Source organism: Polypterus senegalus, chromosome 17 (assembly GCF_016835505.1).
Source record: "Polypterus senegalus isolate Bchr_013 chromosome 17, ASM1683550v1, whole genome shotgun sequence".
Taxonomy (NCBI): domain Eukaryota; kingdom Metazoa; phylum Chordata; class Cladistia; order Polypteriformes; family Polypteridae; genus Polypterus; species Polypterus senegalus.
Window position 1 is genome coordinate 83847749 of NC_053170.1, and position 26072 is coordinate 83873820.

At 38.6% G+C, this 26072-nt stretch overlaps 1 protein-coding gene across 8 annotated transcripts in view; it reads left to right on the forward strand.

The window, feature by feature from the left end:
* Positions 1-26072, forward strand: part of bptf (bromodomain PHD finger transcription factor) — a 119806-nt gene that overhangs the window by 72749 nt on the left and 20985 nt on the right. For 6 of the 8 annotated variants that reach the window (XM_039739600.1, XM_039739598.1, XM_039739596.1 and 3 more), the window contains 8 exons: positions 1406-3473; positions 17536-17660; positions 17968-18096; positions 18973-19123; positions 20390-20513; positions 20796-21045; positions 21139-21303; positions 22640-22794. In XM_039739600.1, the coding sequence (XP_039595534.1) occupies positions 1406-3473; positions 17536-17660; positions 17968-18096; positions 18973-19123; positions 20390-20513; positions 20796-21045; positions 21139-21303; positions 22640-22794 (3167 nt within the window). The remainder of the gene's footprint in view (positions 1-1405; positions 3474-17535; positions 17661-17967; positions 18097-18972; positions 19124-20389; positions 20514-20795; positions 21046-21138; positions 21304-22639; positions 22795-26072) is intronic. The other 2 variants (XM_039739603.1, XM_039739601.1) reach the window with 1 other exon arrangement.

Below are 26072 nucleotides of genomic sequence, written 5' to 3' on the forward strand. Positions count from 1 at the left end.
GTAAATAGACAGACAGTAAATACAGTTCACGAACGTCCCGGTACACGTACAACTCAGTTTATGACCGAAAAGTTCGCTAAAGTTTTGCCTCGGTTCACGACCACACACTCGGTATACGAACAAGCCAGTTTCCCTTTCAGTTTATACATGTTCAGTTTCTCCCTGTACAGCGAGCAAGAGAGAGAGAGCGAGGCAGCGCGCACACACACAGGCAGCCCGAGAGAGGCGCCCGCGCACACACACAGGCAGCGCAGTGAGACACACACAGAGGCAGTGCCAGAGAGAGCGCTGCTCAAGAGATTGCATCACACACACACACACACACACACACAGAGGCAGCCCGAGATTCAGACACACAGGCAGCACGAGAGAGAGCTGGACGCATTAAGGTAGGAAGGCAGTGAAAGAATGCACTGGGCTTGATTTTGCTTTCACTTCTGTTTCCAGCGATCTGTTCGTAGTGTGCACTGTTCCAATGTTATTTTTCTTGGTGGTTTATTAAATTACATATTTTTTCAAATGTTAATTTTTTTCCCTGTGCTTAAAACTCATTTAAAAAGTGTTTTTAGCGAGTGGTTCGTAGCGCTATAGCGCAAACTATTGCAGTGTTCGTTTTCTCTGTTGCTCAAGGTTTTCTCAGTGTTATTCAATGTTTTTACATTTAGTTTACTATTATGCTGTGCATTCTGTGGTTTAATTAAATATATATATTTACATACAGTTCGTATGGTCTGGAACGGATTAATTGTATTTACATACAGTCCTATGGGGGAAGTTGCTTCGGTTCACGACCAAATCGGTTTACCACCAGAGTTTTGGAACGAATTATGGTCGTGAACCGAGGTCCTACTGTACACTTTTCTGGTTTGGAATTCCATGTGAATACCACACCAACTTGGAGCTATGAGTTGCACAATTTGGAGAAAACAAAGCTACTTGTATTCTCCAAGCTGTGATACAATACTGACATTTCACCATAGTCAGTTGTGTAAAATAAAACTATATAACCTAGTTGACTAGAAATGCCATTTTTGTGGTCAAGTGATACACATCTAGGACTTTTAGTTTGCTCCTTATTTTCATGAAAGAGAACAGATTATGTTTAAATACATTTCTTGCAGACTATGTTAGCGACCTTGCGTTTCTGTGAAAAGTTTGGCTGGAAACTTACATGAATGCACATAAATAGAAAGGTAAAACATCATCATAGCTTGCAGTGCTGAAAGTTCTGAGAACTCTTGAATGCAGTGTTACTCTTTTGAGGGATTTATACCGGAGTTGCCTCATTTCTGAACAGGTTCAAACACAGCCTGTTTCTAGTTAGAAAATGTGCTTGTGCTTATGCCTCTGTATGCAATGAGATGTGTTTTAGGGATTAAATTGGCCAATTCTTTTTTCTTTCCAGGGAAAACTGAAAATGACAACTTGATTAAGGAAGAACACACAAGTGATTCAGTTTCCAAAACTTTGGCAAAACCATTTGAAGATGATGTAATCAATGTCAGTGAGGGTTTTCAGCTCAGAACTGTTTATAAAAAGAAAGTGAAAGCTTCTAAATTAGATGGACTGCTTGAACGAAGGGTTAAACAATTTACATTGGAAGAAAAGCAGAGGCTTGAAAAACTAAAACAGGTATCTTTAGTGAACCAGTGTGGAAGCCTTAATGGGGGACACAAAATGGCTGGCAGTCTCCCTCAGCTTACAGTTAAAGCCATAACAGACATTAAATCCCTTTCACCAGAAAAGGAACAGTTGGAGACCATTTCAGTAGATAAAGTGGAACATGTGAGCAGGGAGAACACACTGCTGAAAGACTTAACATTTAGTAGAGAAGGCAGTCCATTACCTGGAGAAGAAGAGGAAGGTGAGCCAAGCTCAGATCAGACTGTTGACCACCATGAGGATAAAAGCAATCCTGATTGCTCAAATGCATATTTCTGTCAAGCCTCTCCCACAAAAACAGGAAATAAATCAAAAGAAATTTTAAGTGACATTCAGGACTCAGACCTATGTGAAACACAGGACCTAAATTCTCAGGCTGGTTCTAATAATCAGACGGGAGGCAGTGAGAGAGCCTCACCAACTGTAAGTATAGAAAGCAATATTGAGCTACAGACATCTGATAGAAAGCAGCCTAGTGTGACTGTGGAACCACATAATATTACAGACACTCCTAATCAGGCTTCTTCAAAAATTTTATCTTCCCAGCTTGGCAGTGTTCAGTCCACATCTGAGTTAAATGGTGGCACTCAGAATAATAAAAATCTTGAATGTCAAAATAACATTTCAAAATTGGACAGAATTAAGGAGGAGGGGAGTATAATCTCAGAAGAAAATGGAGCAAGTCAAGACTTTGAGAAGAGTAACATTTTCTCAGAATCTGAGAGCAGTAAAGCACAAGAAATAGCACTTTCCTCCATGGTCCAAATCAACGGGAAGGAACATGCAGATTTGGACCTTGGAAATAATATTGACATCAAAGTTAATAACTTGAATCGATCAAGTTTAGATACAAAGGACATGCTGAGAACTTTAATGAACGGAGATATAACAATGGAGGATATCAAGGAGATGCCTTCCAGCTGTCATTCAGTCAATGAGTGTGAAGATCTTCCCATTGTTAAAGAGATTAATCTTGCCAACCATGCTAGCAAAACTGTGAAAACTGCAGGCATTAGCACATCTTTGGACGGAATGTCAGCTGCACATAAATATAAGGACAACTGTAGCAATAACGAGGAAGAACCCATGGATGTTGAGATGTCTGTCTCTAAAAAAATAATTCCTTCCCCTGTTCCCTCTGCTGAAGAGTCAAGCCTTAGCAATGACTTTCCTGATGATTCTAATTTGCAGGTGGACTCAAGGGTCTCAGCCAATGGGCAAGACAACATAAAAACAATTATCACCAATGTAACTACCACCACCACCACTACTACAGTGTCCACAGAGTCCAAAACACTTCATATAAAAGAGGTTTCTAGAACAGACAATTGTGATCCTACAGTGGTTTCTACAATGGAGAATTGTGCTGTTTCTACATTAACCACCATGACAAAGACCACAGTGACGCACGTCAGCTCTCCTTCTCATGACAGTAACATGGATGTTGTTTCTATATCAGAAGAGAACAAAACTACAGTCTCTACCACATTAACAGATTCCACTTCCAACCTATCTGCCTTGTGTGTGTCCTCTATGACTGTAAGCAAAGAGTATTCTACAAGTGACAGAGTCAGGCTGATGAAATTCTCTCGTTCAAAAAAGACTCGATCAGGGACAGCACTCCCTTCATATAGAAAGTTTACTACTAAGAGCAGCAAAAAAAGTATTTTGGTGCTCCCAAACGATGACCTCCGAAAGTTGGCACGGAAAGGTGGCATCCAAGAGGTTCCTGTCTTTAACTACAGTGCAAAGCCCGCAATGGATATCTGGCCTTACCCATCTCCTAGACCAACATTTAGTATTACATGGAGGTAGGTAACATGTTTAAGGAAGGGGTTATAGATTTATGGTCCTTGTAAAATCTGATGGGTGTAACCTCACTTAATAAGCACTTTGCAGTTCTTTGGCTCATACACATGTATTGCTTTGGGAAACCTTGCTAAATTTTGTTTGTTGATGCATAGATGACCCAAATTATATTTAGCAATTGCAGAAGGGGGATCTTCATGGAGGTATGTCTAAAAAGTTCTGTAGTAAGTGTAACATTCCGAAAGGGTGTACAATCTTTAAAATTGAGTTTGATTAGTGTAAAGTTACTGCTTTTCCTGGTGAAGGATTCAGTGGAAATATAGAGAGCCTGTCCAACTAAGTTATCTTGTCCCCAGGAATCGGCAAGTAAACTGTGGTACACCCTGTCTGTCTTCTTTCAGTCCAGAGAAGCAATGATTCTACTTAGAAGTCCTACAGTGCTGATCAGCTACACATTCTATTGTAGACAGTGAGTCCAATTCTGCAAACACATTTTTTTGGTCAATACCCAGAGTTTGTAATTTTTTTTTATTTTATTATACTTTATTAATCCCAAAGGAAATTATTTGGTTTTTTGCATACCCCTTGGGGTCAGAGCGCAGGGTCAGCCATTGTACAGCGCCCCTGGAATAATTGAAGGTTAAGGGCCTTGCTCAAAGGCCCAGCAGAGTGGGATCTGTTTTGGTGGTATGGAGATTCGAACTGGCAATCTTCGGGATACCATAATTATAGGTGGGTTTGGGGATAGGGATATTTATTGACTGGTAAATCAAACATTTTTTCAAACACTTAACTCATGCTTTATCATCACTGTCCAGTACAATGTCAGCAGAAATTGCAACAGCTACTCAAGTTCATAGGTGAATCCCAAAATTCCCTCTACTCCCATTCATGAGCAAGATTGTTGAAATCCACAGCTTGTGGCAACTGCCCAGCCCTCTACCTGTAGGGAACAAGTTGTTTTTTTTTGGAGAGGACCTTGACTTCATATTTGGACGTTCTAATTCTTATTTCAGTGTGCATTAGAGGTTACCATCTGATGAGGCCAAGAAGACAACATCCTTTGCAGATTGTACAGATACAGCCCTGTTGTTCCAAACTGAATCCTCCCTAAACCTCAGCTGCGTTTAAATGTCTTGCTGTACAAATATTATGAGCAACAAACACTACTCTTCAAATACAGGGATTAAGTGACAATAGGAATTATTACAGAGTTTACAGTAATAAACATTCTCTAAGTTTACAGATCATGTGTAGAGAGAATTGGCACATTCTCATGTCCCTTAAGGTATTTGTACAGTGAAAAAGAGTTTGTGCACAATTCAGTGACCACCAAGGATGTGAGGTTCAAACATGGAATAGAACCTTCAATCCAGTACGCATCATATACTTTCCTAGGGAGTTTGTGGAACATGATTCCTCAGTAATTGGAACACAACATCTTGTTTGTCTTTTTAAAGATGAAAATTTCCTGTCACCCCCCTTTCATGCAACATTGAATACTGTAAGTGTGTCGGCCAAAACACCTCCACAATATCCAGTGCTGTCAGTAAAAAAAAACAGCTTCTTAATATAGAAAAAAATAAATCTGACCTCACGAATAAGATCTCGAGCAACTAAGTAATCCTTATCATGCATGTACATCTAGAGGCATATTGGTGTTGTATCACACATTGTTTATTTCATGTAGAAAAGCTACAAACTGTATTTAGCCAGGGCTGCATGTTTTCCAGGGAGTTTAATCTTTAAAAGTTAAACCCCTATACTGATATAACTACGTTTCATGTGCATATGAGTGAACGTGAATGTTATTTAAATATATCTTTATACAATAGGATGTACAGTGCATCTGGAAAGTATTCACAGCGCATAACTTTTTCCACATTTTGTTATGTTACAGCCTTATTCCAAAATCGATTAAATTAATTTTTTTCCTCAGAATTCTACACACAACACCCCATAATGACAACGTGAAAAAAGTTTACTTGAGGTTTTTGCAAATTTATTAAAAATAAAAAAAATGAGAAATCACATGTACATAAATATTCACAGCCTTTGCTCAATACTTTGTTGATGCACCTTTGGCAGCAATTACAGCCTCAAGTTTTTTTGAATATGATGCCACAAGCTTGGCACACCTATCCTTGGCCAGTTTCGCCCATTCCTCTTTGCAGCACCTCTCAAGCTCCATCAGGTTGGATGGGAAGCGTTGGTGCACAGCCATTTTAAAATCTCTCCAGAGATGTTCAATCAGATTCAAGTCTGGCTGGGCCACTCAAGGACATTCACAGAGTTGTCCTGAAGCCACTTCTTTGATATCTTGGCTGTGTACTTAGGGTCATTGTCCTGCTGCAAGATGAATCGTCACCCCAGTTTGAGGTCAAGAGTGCTCTGGAGCAGGTTTTCATCCAAGATGTCTCTGTACATTGCTGCAGTCATCTTTCCCTTTATCCTGACTAGTCTCCCAGTTCCTGCCGCTGAAAAACATCCCCACAGCATAATGCTGCCACCACCATGCTTCATTGTAGGGATGGTATTGGCCTGGTGATGAGCGGTGCCTGGTTTCCTCCAAACGTGAAGCCTGGCATTCACACCAAAGAGTTCAAATCTTTGTCTCATCATACCAGAGGATTTTGTTTCTCATGGTCTGAGTCTCCTTCAGGTGCCTTTTGGCAAACTCCAGGCGGGCTGCCATGTGCCTTTTACTAAGGAGTGGCTTCCTTCTGGCCACTCAACCATACAGGCCTGATTGGTGGATTGTTGCAGAGATGATTGTCCTTCTGGAAGGTTCTCTTCTGTCCACAGAGGGCCTCTGCAGCTCTGACAGAGTGACCATCAGGTTCTTGGTCACTTCCCTGACTAAGCCCCTTCTTCCCCGATCGTTCAGTTTAGATGGCAGGCCAGCTCTAGGAAGAGTCCTGGTGGTTTCGAACTTCTTCCACTTACTGATGATGGAGGCCACTGCGCTTATTGGGACCTTCAAAGCAGCAGAAATTGTTCTGTAACCTTCCCCAGATTTGTGCCTCAAGACAATCCTGTCTCTGAGGTCTACAGACAATTCCTTTGACTTCGTGCTTGGTTTGTGCTCTGACATGAACTGTCAACTGTGGGACCTTATATAGACAGGTGTGTGCCTTTCCAAATCATGTCCAGTCAACTGAATTTAACACAGGTGGACTCCAATTAAGCTGCAGAAACATCTCAAGGATGATCAGGGGAAACAGGATGCACCTCAGCTCAATTTTGAGCTTCCTGGCAAAGGCTGTGAATATTTATGTACATGTGCTTTCTCAATTTTTTTATTTTTAATAAATTTGCAAAAACCTCAAGTAAACTTTTTTCACGTTGTCATTATGGGGTGTTGTGTAACGAATTCTGAGGAAAAAATGAATTTAATCCATTTTGGAATAAGGCTGTAACATAAGAAAATGTGGAAAAAGTGATGTGCTGTGAATACTTTCCAGATACACTGTAGAGTGAAAACAGTAACACTCACAATGCTGATCCTTGTGAAATAAGAAAGTAATAATTGTCTTCCCTCATCCCATTTCTGTACATACTGAAATTAGCTTTAGGTATGAACAAAACTATGCAAGGGCAGTGCCTGACAGCCTAACAGAACCTTTTAACCATGTGTATCAAAACAAAAGTGAATTTCTTAAAAACACAGCATTTGTAAGAACATCGTAAACCCCATCAGAAGACTGATCATTCATTTACAAGTGTTGCCCAAAACTTATTGTAACTAATGCAACCCTTTAATTTTTTTATATTCTACATGCTCCCCAATCCTTTTTTAATCTGTAATTACTAGTTTAATGAGCTAAATATACACCAACCTTAGCAACAGACAGTGCACATTAAATTCACATCATTAATTAAAATAATATATTTTATTTATACAGTGCAATTTCTATGCACTTATAGTTCACAAATATTCAGAAGGATAGAAGAGGCACAACGACATATAACCACAATCAACCACAACATTAAAACCAGTGAATAACATTGATTTCTCATTACAGTGGCACCAGTCAAGGGGTGGGACTTATTAGGCTGCAAATGAACAGTCGGTTTTTGAAGGTGATTTGTTGGAAGTAGTTAAAATGGGCACGCGTAAGGACCTGCGTGACTTTGACAGGGTTCAAATTGTGACGTCAAGATGACTGGGTCAAAGCATCTACAAAACAGCAGGTCTTGTGGGGTGTTCCGAATTTCCAGTAGACAGTACCTATCAAAAATGGTCCAAGGAAGGACAACCAGTGAACCGGATACTGTGTCATTAGTGCTCAAGGCTCACTCATGCATGTGTGGAGCAAAAGCTAGCCCGGCCGGTCCAATCCTGCAGAAGAGCTACTGTAGCACAAATTGCAGAAAAACGTAATGCTGGCCATAAGAGAGAAAGGTGTCAGAACATAGTGTTTTGCAGCTTGCTGCTTAGCCATAGACAAGTCAGAGTTCCTTGCTGCCCACCTGTTCACTGTCGGAAGAACCAACAATGGGCATGTGAGAATCAGAACTGGACCATAGAGTAAACTGGAAGAAGATAGCCTGGTCTGATAAATCGCATTTTCTTTTAGATCATGTGGTCAGCCAGGTGCGTGTGATTTTACCTGGGAAAGAAGTGGCAACAGGATGCATTATGGGAAGATGGCAAACTGGTGGCCTGTTTCAGCAGGAGAATGTGCCATGCCACAATGTAAAATTTGTTTAGGAATTGTTATGAGAAACGTAACAAAGAGTTCAGATTCTTAACTTGGCTTCTGAATTACCCAGATCTCAATTCAATTGAGCATTTTTGGGATGTGCTGGAAAAACAAGTCTGATCTATGGAGGGCCCACCTCACATCTTAAAGTATCTGCCGCTAACGTCTCGGTGCCAGATACCACAGGACACTTTCAGAGGTCTTGCGGAGTCTGTGCCTCAACAGGTCATGGCTATTTTTGCAGCACAAAGGGGACCTACACAATATTAGGCAGGTTGTTTTAATGTAGTGGCTGATAAGTGTATGTTGTCCAGCTAATGTTGGAGTGGAGGAAAAAGGACTCCACTTATGGAAACTTGTCTCTGCAGGAGAAATTACAGGAAAAGCTGCACTAATGAGATTAGAACTTTTCATTTTCTCCTTTAATTAAAATGGGCACCTCTTGAGGATGGAAAATGAATGAGCTTTTGTTTATTACATCAACTTGGAAGAATTAGAAAAAGAGCACAGAAGATAATGCCTTTGCTGCTTTGTAAACAATAAGTTTGTTAACTTAAAATCCAACTTTGTCAGTTTTTCTTAAAAATTAATAAACATGTTAGCTTATTAACTTCCTGATAAACATTGCATTTTTTTTGGAATTGTGGTTTAATTTTTACGTTAATTTTCTTTTATGCAATACATATTATGGATAAATGTTTGTGTAAATGTTTTACTATTTAAAAAAAACTAAGGAGTTTCGCTTTCCAACCACCCACCATTCCCCCCCCCATGCATGTGCTACGTGCCAGCCACTTCACGTCTCTGCCGCTCACAAATATGGATTTCACTTTCACCAAATAACAAATCTTTTAACTCTCGCGGATATGCCTCTTCATTGGGAAGAAACACTACTTTTCCCTGATGGCAATCTGAATTAGATTATCTACAAGTCTCCGACTTGAAGTTTAAATCCGAACAATATATTCGATCTCTTTTCACTGTTCCGTTATTTCACTGAGTAATAATTTCCGTTTGTTTGTGCTAATGCGATCTTTACAATCATTTTTTGGAGACTTTCAAATTTTAGTACTTTCATTATGTCTAAGCTGCTCTGCATGTATATCTCGCCGATGTTTTTGAATTTTTTACAACATTCTACTTTGTCATCTACTCTTTGTCTTTTATTTCCGGCCCCAGGTGTGGTTAAATCTCTTGGCACAAAGTCTTGTCTCACGGGACGTGAAAGTGAGAAAATTCTCGTCTCATCCCAGGATTTTTTTTATTATAATAGAGAGATATTACATTTTAAGAGGATTTTATTTATTATTGTTTACAGTCACTGAAAATAAACCTATAGAGCTCAATTTTCTTAATAATGAACAGGTAGCACCAATGATCTACACTTTGATTTAATTGTAAAAACTTTAATGAAGAATTTAAGACTTCTAGATAGATAGATAGATAGATACTTTATTAATTCCAAGTCAATCGTGTAATTTTATTTGTTCATTGTTATTTAAGAAATGTTGAAAAAGTCATATTATATAAATAAATAGCTAGGCAAAGATGTCCAGTTGGTGTCAGTGTGCCTTCAAATAGAGTAAAGGTAGATTATGATATGTAGGCACTTGCTCTTTGCTTCTCATCCCATTTTTGTTTCTTCGTGCTGTTGAAAAAGTTTAGTGCTTTGTTGACTGATAGCAGGTGGTGTGTTTTTTAGCAAATGAACAAGCCCTTCTATAGAAAGTCATGGCTGTTTTACAATGTGTGTCCATCATTGTTTCTGTCTGTCTTAGAATTAGAAGGTGGCTCATTTTGTGCTTATTTATGAATTTTGTTTTGGCTGGTTATTAAATAATTATATTTTCATTACTTTAACCTTACACATTATTGAATTCCCCTAGAGAACCAAACTCATTGCCATATAATAAAATAAAAGTATTGTCAATCAACTGTTTTTCAAAAAACTTAATGCTTTATAGGCAACTAAAGGAGTGGGGTTAACAAAATGGTTCATTACTTATTTATGGGAAACCCATAGTAGCTTGCAAGTAGCTTGCAGATTACATCTCTAAGATTCATTGATTTCGCGGAAACTCACTTGAAAGTTGTACATATTGTCACATTTTGCACTTAAATATAAAAAATGTAACCATAGCAAGTCCTTTATGAAGAGTCATTAGAATGTCATTGACAACAGAAGTTATTACTGTTGCTGTACTGTGACCACTTAAATACTTTTCAGTCCATGCTGTTCAGAAGAGTTGTAATTTTGGTGTTCTCCAGGGTAAATTTCTTTTTTAGAGGCACTACTGCATGAAAGGACTGTTTCAGTGCTATATTGTAACTGTGATTTAGTTGCACTTCAGGATGTTGCACTCTTCTCACTATAATTGGTGTTTGTATTGGTAAGAGGTGAAACAATTCAGTTTAAGTAATTTAGGGAGAGAGTTTAACGTAGTACAGTAATAGTTAAATTTTGAGTCTCGACATCATGAGTAATAATTACGTTTGATATGCTATGTGACAGTGATTCAGACTTAACAAAGTCAGTAGGTGTATGATGCATTTGCTAAAGATATGTGTTTGTACCTCTACTATATGTGAGCATTTAAATGACCTATTAACACTACAAGATTATAATTTACAGCTACTATAGATGAAATGAAAGGCTGCTGAATTCAGTGGTTAATAATTAGTATAGCCTATAATATCTGCAAATTAATACTAAAGTTGCTCTGTACTTTTGATTGTTTTAATATCAAATATAACCACTTTATAGGATATGAAATTAACTACATTATGGTATCAAAATGTTGTTCATCATACAAGGATTTTTCAAGATAGTTTCCTAGACCATTATTTTATGTTTAATGTAGATTGATGGAAGAATTAGGCACATCCAAAATTAAAAAAATGGTAGCAGTTGTAGCAAGCCAAGGTTGAGTGTACAAAGTTCATATTGTGTACTTTAGTTTAATGCACTTGATTAAAACATCTTTATTTCCAAGCAAGTAAATATTTTACAAACATATATTTTAAACTTCGAACATTTGACTTTTCTTTCCTGGTTTTATGTTCTTTATTTTAGTATGAGCCAGTACAGATAATACGGGTGGAGAATGTAATTTTAATTTTAAGTCCTATTATGCTTTTTATAGGTTGCCTGTAATACACCCCAATACTAGAATTTAGGGTAATAGTTACTGATGAAAAACAGCTTGTGATTTAAGTTTGTAAGACTGCAGTAAAAGTTTGCTGTGGTTGGTGCTGTTACCTTTGGAATTCAGTCTCCTGAATTCAGATATGGGGCACATTTGTATAGTAGGTTTATTGTCACATTCTCCCAATCTGCTTGTGTTGCAGTCACTCAAGGCTTTCACTACATGAAATAAATATAGTTAATAGTTGACTTAAAATTGCTGTGATTTACATCTCAGAACTACCACATTACATTATGGGCTTAAGTAAATGTCTACCTGGAAGAAACCGTGAAGCTTACTAATTGCGGAGTGGTGGCTCTGAGGCTAGGGATCTGCACTGGCAATCGGAACATAAATGCCAAAAGGGACTCTGCTTTGTTGGGCCCTTGAGCAAGGCCCTTAACCTGCAATTGCTGAGCGCTTTGAGTAGTGAGGAAAGCGCTATAGAAATGCAAAGAATTATCATTATTAATTACATTTACTTGCTCAAAACCGTGGCCATCAGTTCTTTTATTACCATTATCCTAAGTAAGGGTGACTCATCATGTGCTTAAAAATCAATAACTGGTTTGTGGTGCTCCAGTCTGTTTAGTCTTTTTCTTTGTGGTTTGGAATACTCTGCCTGCTTAATTTTCTGTTTTTTTTTTTTTTTTGTTTGTTTTGTTTTTAAAGTAAGTATTTGTGCATGCACGTGACATGCCACAGAAAGCATGTAATGATGAGTTTGGCATGTGGGTTTCCTTGGTTCTTTTAAAAAATTCTTAAGAGATTAAAAAAATGCAGTTTAATGTAATCAGTTCAGTTCATATTTATTGTTACATATACAGAGTACAGTAACATTCATGTGCAGGCTTCACCACTATGCACACTCCTTCTTGGCATGAATGTCTAAAATAACAATATAGAATGTAATAGGAAAAAAGTATGCTTTGTTCAGGAAAAAAAACTTATGATTTGAGTGCACATTTGTCATTAAACCGTTGTGTCTGTTCAGTATGTGATTCAGTATGCATGCCAGCATTGCATAGAACAGCTTTTATTTCTGTAGCACATTTTCATACCCTGGGTGTAGGTCAAAGTGCTTTATAATATGTCAGATAAATAGGTACTAGAAAAACTAAATCAGGTTAGAATTATAATGGGTAAGTAATAAAAAAAAAATTGAGCTTGCATAATGTAGGATGTATGAGCTTACATATCATAGATCTATAATTAGAAAAGTAGAGTCCTTATGTATAATATTATATTGTAACACTCTAAAGATTAGTCCGATGATAAGGTCAGATGGCCAAGAGGATAGTGAAAAACTACAGATAAGCTGGAGGAAAAAAAACAACATCTGCAGTGGTTCCAAAGCTAAAGGATCACCAAGCCCCCAATGGACAGTCAACCTAACCTAAATATTCTTAAGTAGTTTCTTGTTGTTTTCTAGGCTTCATTCTAGAGGATTTGACACAGTAGGTCACAGTAGGTTCTGTGGGAAAGTTAAGGTATCTACTTTCATTCACACATTACGGGTGGCTGCATAGTGCCTTGATCAGGCGATGCTGGAACGAAACACCATCACAGAAATTCAGGGGAAAAAAAGCAGAGAAAAGTAGACTTTAATAAATATTGCACTTCCCTGAAGGATATGGTAATTCTGAGGATGTATAGTCTTTTAAGAGTAGCTACAAAAAAAGCCAAAAACATATACATGATTTGAATATGATTTCAGTACACATATGCATAAGACAACAATATTATCTTAGTATGCATGTGCTGGAGCATATTTTGAGTCATAACAGATGTGAACTCAAATCAGAAGATTTCAGCATTGATGCTGCTTCAGACTCGGCACACTTTTGTGGAGAGCATTATTTGTTGCAAACCATGCCAGTATATAACCATTGAAGAAACAGAACTGCAGAGACAAAATCAGGATAATTTGCAGCCAGAAAGCTATGGAAATTTGGTGAATGTTAGATGCACCTGTGGAAAATGTGAAACAACATCCATAACGTCCACTGCGAGCAAAACTTATTCTTGTCTCAAGAAAATAGTACCTTTAATTCTTTTAGTTTGCTTTACTAGTCACAAGCATGTCTCAGAAACTTTGAATACCTGTTTTCTTAAATCAAAACCTTTGCTGTTTCAGAGTGAACATATCTGATAAGTTGTAAGGATTTTTTGTTTTCACATTTGGAGATTGAAGACAGAGACCTAGGTGAGATTTTGCTAAAAGAAAAAAAAGTGCAAGATTAAAAATAGACATCAAACTGAAAATCAGAGCACATGTCTAAGACCAGTGTAGGCATTATAAATGAAGACCGGACTAACAAAAAAAAAAAATCAGTATCTTATTGTATACAGCTAATAGCTCTGACCTACATCACACTGAAAATTTATGGACGAGTGCTGATCCACAATTCAAGTAACTCTTGAGTACTTCTGTTCTAGGAACTGCAACATTAACGTATATATAGATGTACTTTATGGTTCATACTAATTAAATAGAATTTGGGTTAGAGTGAAGCAAAATATGAAAAAATATGATTCCATCAGCTACAAACATATTTATACTTTCCTAGACTTTTCTATAGCATATTTTTAATCAGGTGCATAAATGTTAAAGAAATAGAAATAATGTATTCTGTTTGTTTTGAAAAGGTGTCTGGCTAGTTTTAAACTTGAGAATGATGAAATACTCTCAGCAGCATGACAGGAGTTTTTTTTTTTTTTGAGAATTGGGATGAGAATATTTTAAAAGTGAACATTGAAGAATCACCAATGACTAGCATCATGTATTTCAGTTTTTGAAATGGCTTGCTTATATTTGAAGTAAAATTGGCAAATGGAAACCTGCACCCTTTCCATAATGAAATATACCTGTATATGTTTGGACCTGCTGACAAGTTTGTTACAATTGATTTGACATATTTGTAATAAAGTAAACACTACCCATTGGAGAACCTGTGCACATGCTGAAAAAGTTCCATTAACATAAAAATTTAGAGCCACTGTTCTAATGAGATGTTCATCGCCTTTGAAAAGTTTTTGGGACCTACTTCTTAATTGTGTCTTTATACAGCTTTATCCCAGGGTCTTCTGAGAGCTCCTTCTTGCTTATAGTTAATGTGTACATTTGAAATTGACTAACCATAAGATAGAGATCACAAAAATAGCTGATTTCCATTTTAATGTGATTATTTATAGCAATTAAATATAGTTGGAAGGAAATGTATGATTTTGTAGACTCACTCTACATATTTCTCCAGCTTTTTATTTTAATTAGTGTAATTTTTATAATTTTTGTTTTTCCACATGCAAACTGTGTCCTACATTATATACAGATGTGAAGAATGTAAACGATGGAAACCCCTTAGGCAACCTGGACAAAACACTAATAAATGGTTATAATTACGTTGTAGTTAAACAGGATTGGTTGATGCAAAAAAAACAAGCCATCTTGAAATTTTCCTGCCTAATCTGGCAGGTTTGGGGTTTTACATGACTAATGCTGAGCTTGGAAATTTCTGGAAACTCTTTTAGGTATTGACTTGGGTAATTGTCGGTAAGGGTTTCCCAGTAGGGTGGCGTGGTGGGTAGCGCTGCTGCCTCGCAGTTAGGAGACTCGGGTTCGCTTCCCAGGTCCTCCCTGCATGTTCTCCCCGTGCCTGCGTGGGTTTCCTCCCACAGTCCAAAGACATGCAGGTTAGGTGCATTGCCGTTTCTAAATAGTCCCTGGTGCGTGTGTGTGCATGCCCTGCGGTGGGCTGGCACCCTGCCCAGGGTTTTATTTCTGCCTTGTGCCCTGTGTTGGCTGGGATTGGCCCCAGCAGACCCGGTGACTCTGTAGTTAGGATATAGAGGGTTGGATAATGGATGAATGGATAGGTTTCCCAGTATTCTTGATTCAGATGTGTTGTCCTTGACCTAAAATCCTTGAAAAGCTGAAAGACCCATTTATTTGTTAAAAGAAATATACCAGGATGTCAGATTGCTCAATCAGTTCAGAAAGTAAATATGAACGTCTCTTTACGTATTCAGCTGTTGATTGCATGTTTGTACTGAGTTCAGAAGGTTGTAAGCTGAGCCCATGAACTATACATAAATTCAAAAACAGAAACTAAGAGACTTTGTTCAGTGCATTCTTCAGAATACAGGCATGACAGTTTGTAAAAAACATAAATCGTGCAGTACTACATACCTAGAAAGAAGTTGTGGGATTCTCTTTCTTTAGTGTTTCATCACTTTTCACATGGTTGTGATTTGACAATTATAATTACTCCACTGCATGCCAATAGATTATACTGTTCTTTGCTTTACTTATGTAGGAGGAAGTACTGAAGTTTCAACTGTGCATAACCAAAAAATTTGCCAAGTTAGGGGAAAGAAATTCGAATACTGTTTCAAAGCCTAGCAATCCTGGACGTTTCAGTCAGTTTTACACATAAATTTTCATTATTGTAATTTGAGTTTTTTTTTTTTTTAAGGACTGTAAACAGAGAACAAAAAGTCAAACTAAAATGGGACCAGCGTTCAATGCATGGGTGCCCAAAACAATTTTTTTTTTTATTCAAAACTTCTGTGTTTATATAAAAGTTTTTTCTCTCTCTCACACCACAAGTCAAGTCAAGTTGGAGAGCATGCACTGGTACAGTGCATTGCCACACCCACTACACGACAAAACAACTCAGTATCCCGGTTGGCAACCCCCCAGGCAGACACGCGGTTCAGTCCCACCCTCCGGAAATGACCCTCAATCTGCCGCAGCCAGGTGTTACGTGGGCGACCCTTGGCCTGGTCCAGCCTTTCGGGTCCCCAACAATGAGGATCTTACGAGTTGGATCACCCTTGGGTGATCTCTTGGGTCAGGATCTGTCGGGGATCAGAACTGGAATGGTGCTGAGGTGTCGCCCGCTGCATGGCAGTACTTGGGTCCCAATTTGAGGCAGCCCATACGGGTAGGCGCATGGAACGTCTTGTCCCGCCGGCAAGATGATCATCTTCACACCACATTTGTTTAAAACAAAAATATAGTTGTTGCTGAGAGATGCTATATGTGATATATAGCATATACTATTCAATATATTGTACAGGTCCAGAAAATCAGCATAGTGTTTGTGATGTGTGAAATACGTATTCAACAAACAAATCCATATAATTTTTTTTATTTCATAATGCATTTGTGAGGTTTCATATTTATTTAGGAAAAATAACAGCTATATAAATCTAGATTGAGTTACCGGAATCTGGCATTATTAAAGCATCCAGATATGTCTACTAGGAAAAAGGATTAATTTTTGCTTTGTTTTGCTGTGTGCTTGCTAAACCAAGTGTATTTCTTTTAATCCTAATAAAAGTGTTTCCTAAACAAGAAAATACAAAAAAAAAACATGGCTTGGTTGGATTCTTAAAAGTTGTAGATTAAAAGGTAAACTATTAATTTGTAGTGGAATATCCTGTATCAAGAAGCATCTCACTACAAAAGATGTACAGAGGTATCCCAAAGCTTTTTAAACACAAGTCCTGATTGGTTATTTTGCTTCTATAACTTGCTGTGGCAGCTTCACACTTAGCAGCCGGATATAACTGTCAGAAGGTACAATATGTAATGTTAAAAAATGAAATGTTAATATTATAGGTTGATTGACACCTGCTGAGGTAATCACAGTATCATGAATTTGTAATGAGAAACTTAAATTTGAAATGCAAATCATAACCTTATGTTTGAATTTGTCTATGCATTGTAAAAATATTAAATTTAATGTCGCTGTTCAGCTCCTTCCTGTAATATCTGGCAAGACTTATTTTTTATAAAAGGGAAGTTTTCACTCCGCTACCAATACAGAAATGCTAAATCCTTTATTATTAACATATAGGAAACTTTGGAGCTCTAAGTATTGGTAATGCATTTTGAGTCTGAACATGCAATGGAAAGTATTATATAATGCACTCTTCAGAGTAGCGTGGTTAGTATAAACATATATTTAAAAAAAAAATAGTTTAAAATCCCTTCACTCATAAAAGTTTTCTTTTAGAATCTTGTTCATTCTGTAAAAACAAAGTAAGAGACTTGCTCATAAAACACACAATTGTTATGGTTTCTTACATTTGTATAAAACATGTGTTAAAGACTACTATAGTAGTAGTTTTGCCTTGTTAAATGTTTTTTTTCTACCTGATTATAGGTATCGTCTTCAGACGGTGAAGTCTTTAGCAGGGGTTAGTCTAATGCTGAGACTGCTGTGGGCGTGTTTGAGGTGGGATGATATGGCGGTGAAACCATCTTCAGCTGGTGGCAGTACTCGCACAGGTAAGGAAGAGAAGTACCATATTGGCTTAGATTTTGTTAGGATTCCCACCCACTACCCTTTTCCTTAGGATCAAAAACACCAGCATATAGCTATTAATGTAAACTGAATAATGTACAGTTTTCTGAAGAATTTGCAGAGGCTGCTTTAATAGGAATTTTTAAGGATTTATATGCTACGGAATATGGTCTGTGCCATTTTACTTGCCTTTGTATAGACGGGTCAGTCTTGTCCTACATGTTAATTTTGTTTTTGGAGTTTTTCACATGAACTTCAGTACTTTAATTCTCTTACTACCAATTGTAACAGAAACTTCAGAAACGGAAATAACCACAACAGAGATAATTAAACGAAGAGATGTGGGACCCTATGGGATCCGTTCCGAGTACTGCATCAGAAAAATAATTTGTCCGATTGGTGTGCCTGACACGCCGAAAGGTATGTTACTTTCTTCACTATAATAATTAGCTTTCATATTATTTAAATTTCAATGTGGCCTAATTGAGTCTCCTGTTCTGTGTGATTTAAATTAGTCTTAAAAAGAAAAGTTCTTTTTTTCCCTCCTACAGTCACAGTCCTAAATGAATTTGTTAATGTGCAGATAGTTATAATGCACTTTTGAAAACTATAATGTGTATTTAGTTCTGCCTCATTAAAGCTCAAGCAGTATAAATTTTTTGTAGGATACAATAAAGTGAAAGTGAAAAAATAGTTAAATAATTCATTTAAATTAGGGTGAAAATTCTGTCTTATTACTGCAAATTTAGAAAAGGACAAAAGGATGGCTCAGAAGGTTTAATTTTTATTGATTGCAGTTCATTATGTATGTTAACCTAATTTTGTAATTAACTCTAAAACGTAATCAAATGCAAACAGCAATGTAGGTGAACATAATGAAATAGCTCTTGACTGTTGGTATTGAATGTCCTCTATACTCGATAAAGGAGGATATTTTGAGTATGGCATGGTATATGCAGTGAAATGTATATTTAGAATACGTATTAATACTCTGATACTATTGTACAAACATTAACTTCTCAAATTATTTTGCCCAACCTTTGTTTTTCTGCACATTTTGGATAGTAGGACCAATCCATAAGATTGCTTATAATTGTGTGTGTCAGCTGACATCAATGAACCCATTGCTAAGTTTGAATGGTCTCAGCTGACAGTATTTTATCAAAGCTTTTGTGGTAAAAGTTTTTCTCTCCTTTAATAATTTTCCAGAAAGACAAATCTGAAAATTGATTATATTTCATTTTATCTCATGTTAATTATGCATTTTTGTTTATATATGTATTTTTTTTTAATAAGAAACTCCAACCCCTCAAAGGAAAGGTCTTCGTTCTAGTGCTCTAAGGCCTAAAAAGCCTGAGGCCCCAAAGCAGACTGGTCCAGTTATAATTGAGACTTGGGTAGCCGAAGAAGAGTTGGAACTTTGGGAGATTAGGGCATTTTCAGAAAGGTATCTGGTTTCCCATATTTCATTCTTGTGAACAGTCCAAGCTGTTTAATTATTACACTGTTTTGTTTACTTGGTTTATAAGTGGAAGTATGCTTTATAAGAATATGTTTTAGAGTACTTGTATAAGGAATAAATGGTAGAACCTAATAACGTTTATGAGAGAATTTCTGTAAACAGGTAAAAATAAAAGAGAATGGAGTAAATATATTGAGATCTTGATTTTTGCTCAACCTTTATTTAATTGTATTCCTTGTCCATGTGAAATTTCTGTGTTATAGTGGGTATAAAAAATCACCTCCCCTTTCAAAGTGTTCATCTTTTGTTGCCCAAAAGTAAGTCAACACCAGATATTTTTCTAGCTTTATTTGCAAATTATACCTTTTATACAATAACCTCCTGATGCTAATACATAATAAAAGTTCCTTTTTTCTTTCTTAAATTGCAGTTTGTTAGGGAACATCTCTACAAATCATTCCACGTAGTTTTCTTGAGGTCTATGCTGGGACTCTGAATTGATCAGTCAAAGATATTCACCTGCGCGTTGTCAAGAGTTGATTCTAAAATAAAATAAAAATAAAAAGAGTAATGAAAATCATCACCTCGAAAGCGGATAGTAGACATCACGTCATATATTTGTACCAAATTTCAAGTCAATAGGTGAAATGGTTTGCAAGCTACAGGTGATTTAAAATCCTGGACAGACAAACGAACAGCTAAGGTAGTGTACTATATAAGAAGATAGGAGCCAGTCCGTTTGCTTGATCTGTAAGGTGATTGGTTATACTTGAGCAAGTTTACAAAATGCAGTTGTAAAGGGTGTGTTCATTTATTCAAATAAAGTGTTTTATTTTTTTAAATTATTAATTTTCAGAATGTTTTGTAAATAAAAGTAAAACAAACCTAATTTAATTTTTTGTATTTTCATTATTACTCTACAGAAAAAGATAAATGTTTTAAAAGGAGCTGATGACTTTCTATACCCAATTTTTAATTCCCTTATCTATATGGTGGATGAATCTTAATTCGAAGACCTTACCTATATCCTTAAATAGAATGAATGCACAAAACCTGTTAAGTGATCCACTTAACATATATGGGTTAGGAATGAGTTTGAATTGGTAATGTTGAAAAACTTATTTTTTATTTGTAAAGAATCATTGATAGGCAGCAGAATGCAAAGTATGGTATTGCTTTTGTACTAGTGTCTAACCTCTTGAGCAGCAGGTTATTTTATATACCATTGCAAAGCCTTTTTTTTTGTTACAGGGTCGAGAAGGAGAAAGCACAGGCTGCAGAGCTGCAGGCAAAGGTTAGTGAGCAGAAGAGACCGGAGGAATTCAAGGCCCAAATGGAGGCTCAGATTAAGCAGCAGAGATTGGCTGCCCAGCAGGTGGGGAGATATGTTTATCCATCTATTCCAACCATCCAACAATGAGTCGGTACACCTCTCCTATTTTGCACCTTGGTGAATACTGTCTTAACAAGCAGATTTTGCAAGCAATTAGTATTAAGTTTACGCAGTTTTCATTAAGGCTTCTTAACAGGTTTTAATTACCACACTATCAATCAGCTGGTGCCTCACTTACCTTTACACGTTAGTCTTGTTGTTTTGTGTGTCTGGTAAATAATCAGAATAATGAAGCACTCTGTCATTTATGCTATTACATTACAGAAACGTTTGGAGCAGCAGAAGCAATCTCCATCAACTAGCACTGCCTCACCAGTCTCCACCACAAGCACGTCAACCACTGCTGTGTCCACTCCTCAAAAGGTTATGGTCAGTTCTTTGGCAAGCCAGGTTGCGCCTGGCACAAAAGTGGTACTGGCTACCAAAATGGGCTCACCTACAGTTACGTTCCAGCAAAACAAGAATTTCCACCAGACATTTGCCTCTTGGGTTAAACAAGGCCAGACCAGCACAGGTAAGCCAATAGATCTGCAATAATAAACAGAATGTCATCTTCAGGAAGTGTCTTCCTTTGTGTGCTTTAGCCTACTTAATCATCTCTTTTCAGCCACCAGTACTGTAGCGACAGTAGCTACCACTGTGGCAGCCTCCGGTCCAACCTTCCAGATCTCAGGCAGTCCAGTGACAGTGTCTGGCAAAGTAATTACTGCCAAATTACCCCTTCCTGCCAACAGCAAAATTGTTACAGTGAATGTGCCAACAACACAAGGAGGTAGGGCCTAGTTCAGTCCTGCAATTCTCTGCTAAATCTGTCTTCCTTGCTCTCTTTTAGTATCACATGTTTTTTTTAGTATAATATAGCTTAAAAACATGCTGTCCTTCACTGTAGCTGACATTTGTTACGTCTTGCTGCCATAAGGCACTCTTTCTTGCTTCTGAAGGTGTGCTTGACTTGTTGTATCCTATTGAACTCTGGCTGGATTTGCTACAGAAATTTGCTTTACTTCGAGAACCTCACCAGTAACTCTCCTGAAATGTAATCTCTCTATATGCCTGCCATTAGGTATCTTTCATATTTGGTCACTGGTGTTTGGTGACTGGCACCTTTAAACATCAAGTTACTCTGTGTCTGGTTTGTGTTTGTGGGGCATATTGCAAGACACACTGAGCAAACACTGAGTCAGCAATGTGGAACATGAATTGGCCAAAAACTAAGATGTAAGGGAGGAGATATGTTACTTGAAAAATAAATACCGGAATACCCTTCTGGTGACTCCCATGTTTCATTTATTTGAAAAAGCAAAAAACCCAAACAGACTATGTGTTTGTTTTGGAGCTCCTTCTGGAAATGAGAGTAAAAACAAGTTTGCTCAAGAGTCTGGCACCTAATAGGCAGGCTGCTAGTAAAGATCTCAGTTTCTTCCTGTTACATACATTTTAACGAAGCCCATTTGTCTGAAATCGAGCCAATCATTCAGGATGTGTTCTTAACCTCTTTTCTGCTTTAGTTTTTGGGAGATAGGCTCTTTTTGCATGCTATAGTGAAGTTAAATTGGACATTGTGATTAGAAAGACCTCTTTAACCAAGATCTATATGAGCTTCTTAATATAAATTGGAGTCTAGAAGGGATTTTGCACGATGAGCCTGCTTAACATTGTGCATTATAGACCTTGTTGCACAGTACGGTATAATAAACAGTTTCATAATGTGCACTGTGTGCCCAGCTGCATTAAAAGTCTATGGGGAGAGTGTGTGTGTGTGAGCATGCATGAGTTTTGGAAGATTAATGTTTCATGAAGTTGCTCCCCCTTATGTGATTTCTTTATGATTTACTCACATCACATTGTGAAATTTGAAACACATCACTATATATAGCGTTACATTTTCCCAGTGCTACTACTTAATAAATAGTAGACCTATACCATACTTTCTCTTTCATGTGTCTGATTAATAAACTTCTTGGCTACAATTAGCTTGATTAAGAGATGTATTATGTGGTGGAATTGTCTATATTCTTTTGTTCAGTGTTAACTTCTTAAAATATTTTTTGGACTATTTTAAAAACTAGAACACACCAGTAATTGATAAAAATCTGTTTGTGATTTAGGGGTTGTTCAAGTCCAACAAAAAGTCTTGGGGATTATTCCATCTAGCACGGCAGGTAATCAGCAAACATTCACATCATTCCAGCCTCGAACAGCAACTGTCACCATTCGGCCAAATGCAAGTGGGGCAGTGGGAACAACTCCTCCAACTCAGCAGGTATGTCATAGAATGTCCAAACTGTACCTATGGTTAGTGTTGTTCAGTGGAGGAAGCCAATCTTCAAGTATTTTCCATTATATTATGCATTTTAGACACTGAAAATTTTAATACTTAAATAGAACAGTGAACAGTAAAATGCCAAGTGGCAGGAATTTGACCAGCATTGGTATTTTATTGAACTTCATCCTCCATTATGTTCATTTTAGGAAAAGCTTAACAGAATCCAGTCATTGCTCAGGAACCAGTATATGTGAACATATGTATGATAGATTTCTTCAAATTTTCTAACGTTCAAGTAAAACCATATAGTATATTTTTACTGTTAGTATAATTTGGTAGGATATAGCCAGCAGGTTTTCGTGTTCTCCCCATGTCCATGTTGAGTTCCTCCCACATTTTAAAGACATGCCAGGTTGGTAACTTGCATTGCTAAATTAGACCTAGTGTAAGTTTGTATGTGTGTCACCCAGCAATGGACTGATAGCCTGTCCAGGCATTGTTCATACCTGGCACCTGATTCTTGGTGTAGGATAGGCTCCAGCTTCCCAGTAACTCTGCTCAGGATAAGAATGTTTGAAGATGGATGCATATGCCGCAGGTAAAGAGAAAAGATAATTATAGTAATAGTATAGTGCAGTCCATAAGGATAGTTTGGGTAGTGACACAATTGTTATTAGTGTCACTTTTTAACCAAAATATAATGTACTAAAATGAAGCAAAGGATATGAGCTTTTAGTGTAGGCTTTCAGTATTAAATCAAGGGTGTTCATATAAAAAACAGTGAATGGTATAGAAATTGCAACACTTTTTACAAAAATATTGCTCTTGTTAAGGAGTCAAAAGTAATTGGACAAATTAATATTAATCTTAGATAAAATTATTTATATGTAATACTTTGCTGCAAATTCTTTAATAGCGACATTCAATCTGACAGTCCTACACCTTACCAGTAAATACAAGGGAACCAGTTCCAGTGGCAGCTGTACTTGCCCAAGCCATAGCACTACCTTCACTATGTGCGACAGTCTCACCTGTCCAACAGATATTGTTCCTAAACTGTGATTTGTGTCTTGCGATGAAACCTCTGAGTTTGATTGTGCAGTCTTCTTTTAGCAGTCATCTTGGACACAGCCATACCTACATCTTGTAGAGCGTTTTTGATCTTGCTGACAGTAAAAAGAGGGCTTTTCCTTACAAGTGAGAATATCCATCCATCCATCCTCTTCCGCTTACCCAAGATCGGATGGCGGGGGCAGCAGCTTGAGCAGAGATGCCCAGACTTCCCTCTCCCCGGCCACTTCTTCTAGCTCTTCCGGTGGAATCCTGAGGCATCCCCAGGCCAACCAGGAGACATAGTCCAGCCAGCATGTCCTGGATCTTCCCCGAGGCCTCCTCCCGATTGCACGTGCCTGGAACACCTCACCAGGGAGGTGTCCAGGAGGCATCCTGATCAGATGCCCGAGCCACCTCATCTGACTCCTCTCGATGCAGAGGAGCAGCAGCTCTACTCTGAGCCCCTCCTGGATGACTGAGCTTCTCACACTATCTTTAAGGAAAAGCCCAGGCACCCTGTGGAGATAACTTATTTCAGCCACTTGTATTCGCAATCTCGTTCTTTCAGTCACTACTCCCAGCTCATGACCATAGGTGAGGGTAGGAACATAGATTGAGTAGTAAATTGAGAGCTTTGTCTTACGGCTCAGCTCCTTGTTCACCATGACAGACCAATGCAGAGCCCGCATCACTGCAGACGCCGCACCGATCTGCCTGTCAATCTCCCGCTCTATTCTTCCCTCACTCTTGAATAAGACCCTGAAATACTTGAACTCCTCCACCTGGGGCAGGGTCTCTCTCCCAACCCTGAGAGGGCACTCCACCCTTTTCAGGCTGAGGACCATAGTTTCAGATTTGGAGGTGCTGATTCCCATCCCAGCCGCTTCACACTCAGCTGCGAACCGATCCAGAGAGAGCTGAAGATCACAGCCTGATGAAGCAAACAGGACAACATCATCTGCAAAAAGCAGTGACCCAATCCTGAGACCACCAAACTGGACCCCCTCAATGCCCTGGCTGCTCCTAGAAATTCTGTCCATAAAAGTTATGAACAAAATCGGTGACAAAGGGCAGCCCTGGCAGAGTCCAGCTCTCACCAGAAACAGGTTTGACTTACTGCCAGCAATGTGGACCAAGCTCTGACACCGGTTGTACAGGGACCGAACAGCCCTTATCAGGGGGTCCAGTACCCCATACTCCCAGAGGTCCCCCCACAGGACACCCCGAGGGATACAGTCGAACGCCTTTTCTATGTCCACAAAACACATGTAGACTGGTTGGGCAAACTTCCATGCACCCTTCAGGACCCTGCCAAGGGTGTAGAGCTGGTCCACTGTTTCCGAGTACTGCAGGACGAACACTACACTGTTCCTCCTGAATATGAGGTTCAACTATCTGACGGACTCTCCTCTCCAAATAGACTTTTCCAGGGAGGCTGAGGAGTGTGATCCCTCTGTAGTTGGAACACACCATCTGGTCCCCTTTCTTAGAGGAGGACCACCACCCCGGTCTGCCAATCCAGAGGCACTGTCCCTGATGTACATGCGATGTTACAGAGGCTTGTCAACCAAGACAGTTCTACAACATCCAGAGCCTTGAGAAACTCCCCAGGCTCTGCTTTGTCGTTGGAAGGCATGTTAGTGGGATTGAGGAGATCTTTGAAGAACTCACCCCACCGACCCACAATGTCCCAAGTCAAGGTCAGCAGCGCACCATCCCCACCATATACTGTGTTGACACTGCACTGCTTCCCCCTCCTGAGACACAGGATGGTGGACCAGAATCTCCTCGAAGCCGTCCAGAAGTCGTTCTCCATGGCCTCTCCAAACTCCTCACGCGCCCTAGTTTTTGCCTTAGCAACCACCGAAGCCGCGCTACGCTTGGCCTGCTGGTACCTATTAGCTGCCTCCAGAGTCCCATCGGATAAAAGGGTCCTGTAGGACTCCTTCAGCTTGATAGCATTCCTCATCGCCGATGTCCACCAAACGGGTTCAGGGATTGCCGCCACGACAGGCACCGACCACCTTACGGCCACAGGTCTGGTTAGCCGCCTCAATAATAGAGGCAAGGAACATAGCCCATTCGGATTCAATGTCCCCCACATCCCTCAGGATGTGAAGTTCTGCCGGAGGTGTGAGTTGAAGCTACTTCTGACAGGGGACTCTGCCAGATGTTCCCAGCAGACCCTCACAACACGTTTGGGCCTACCAGGCCTGACCAGT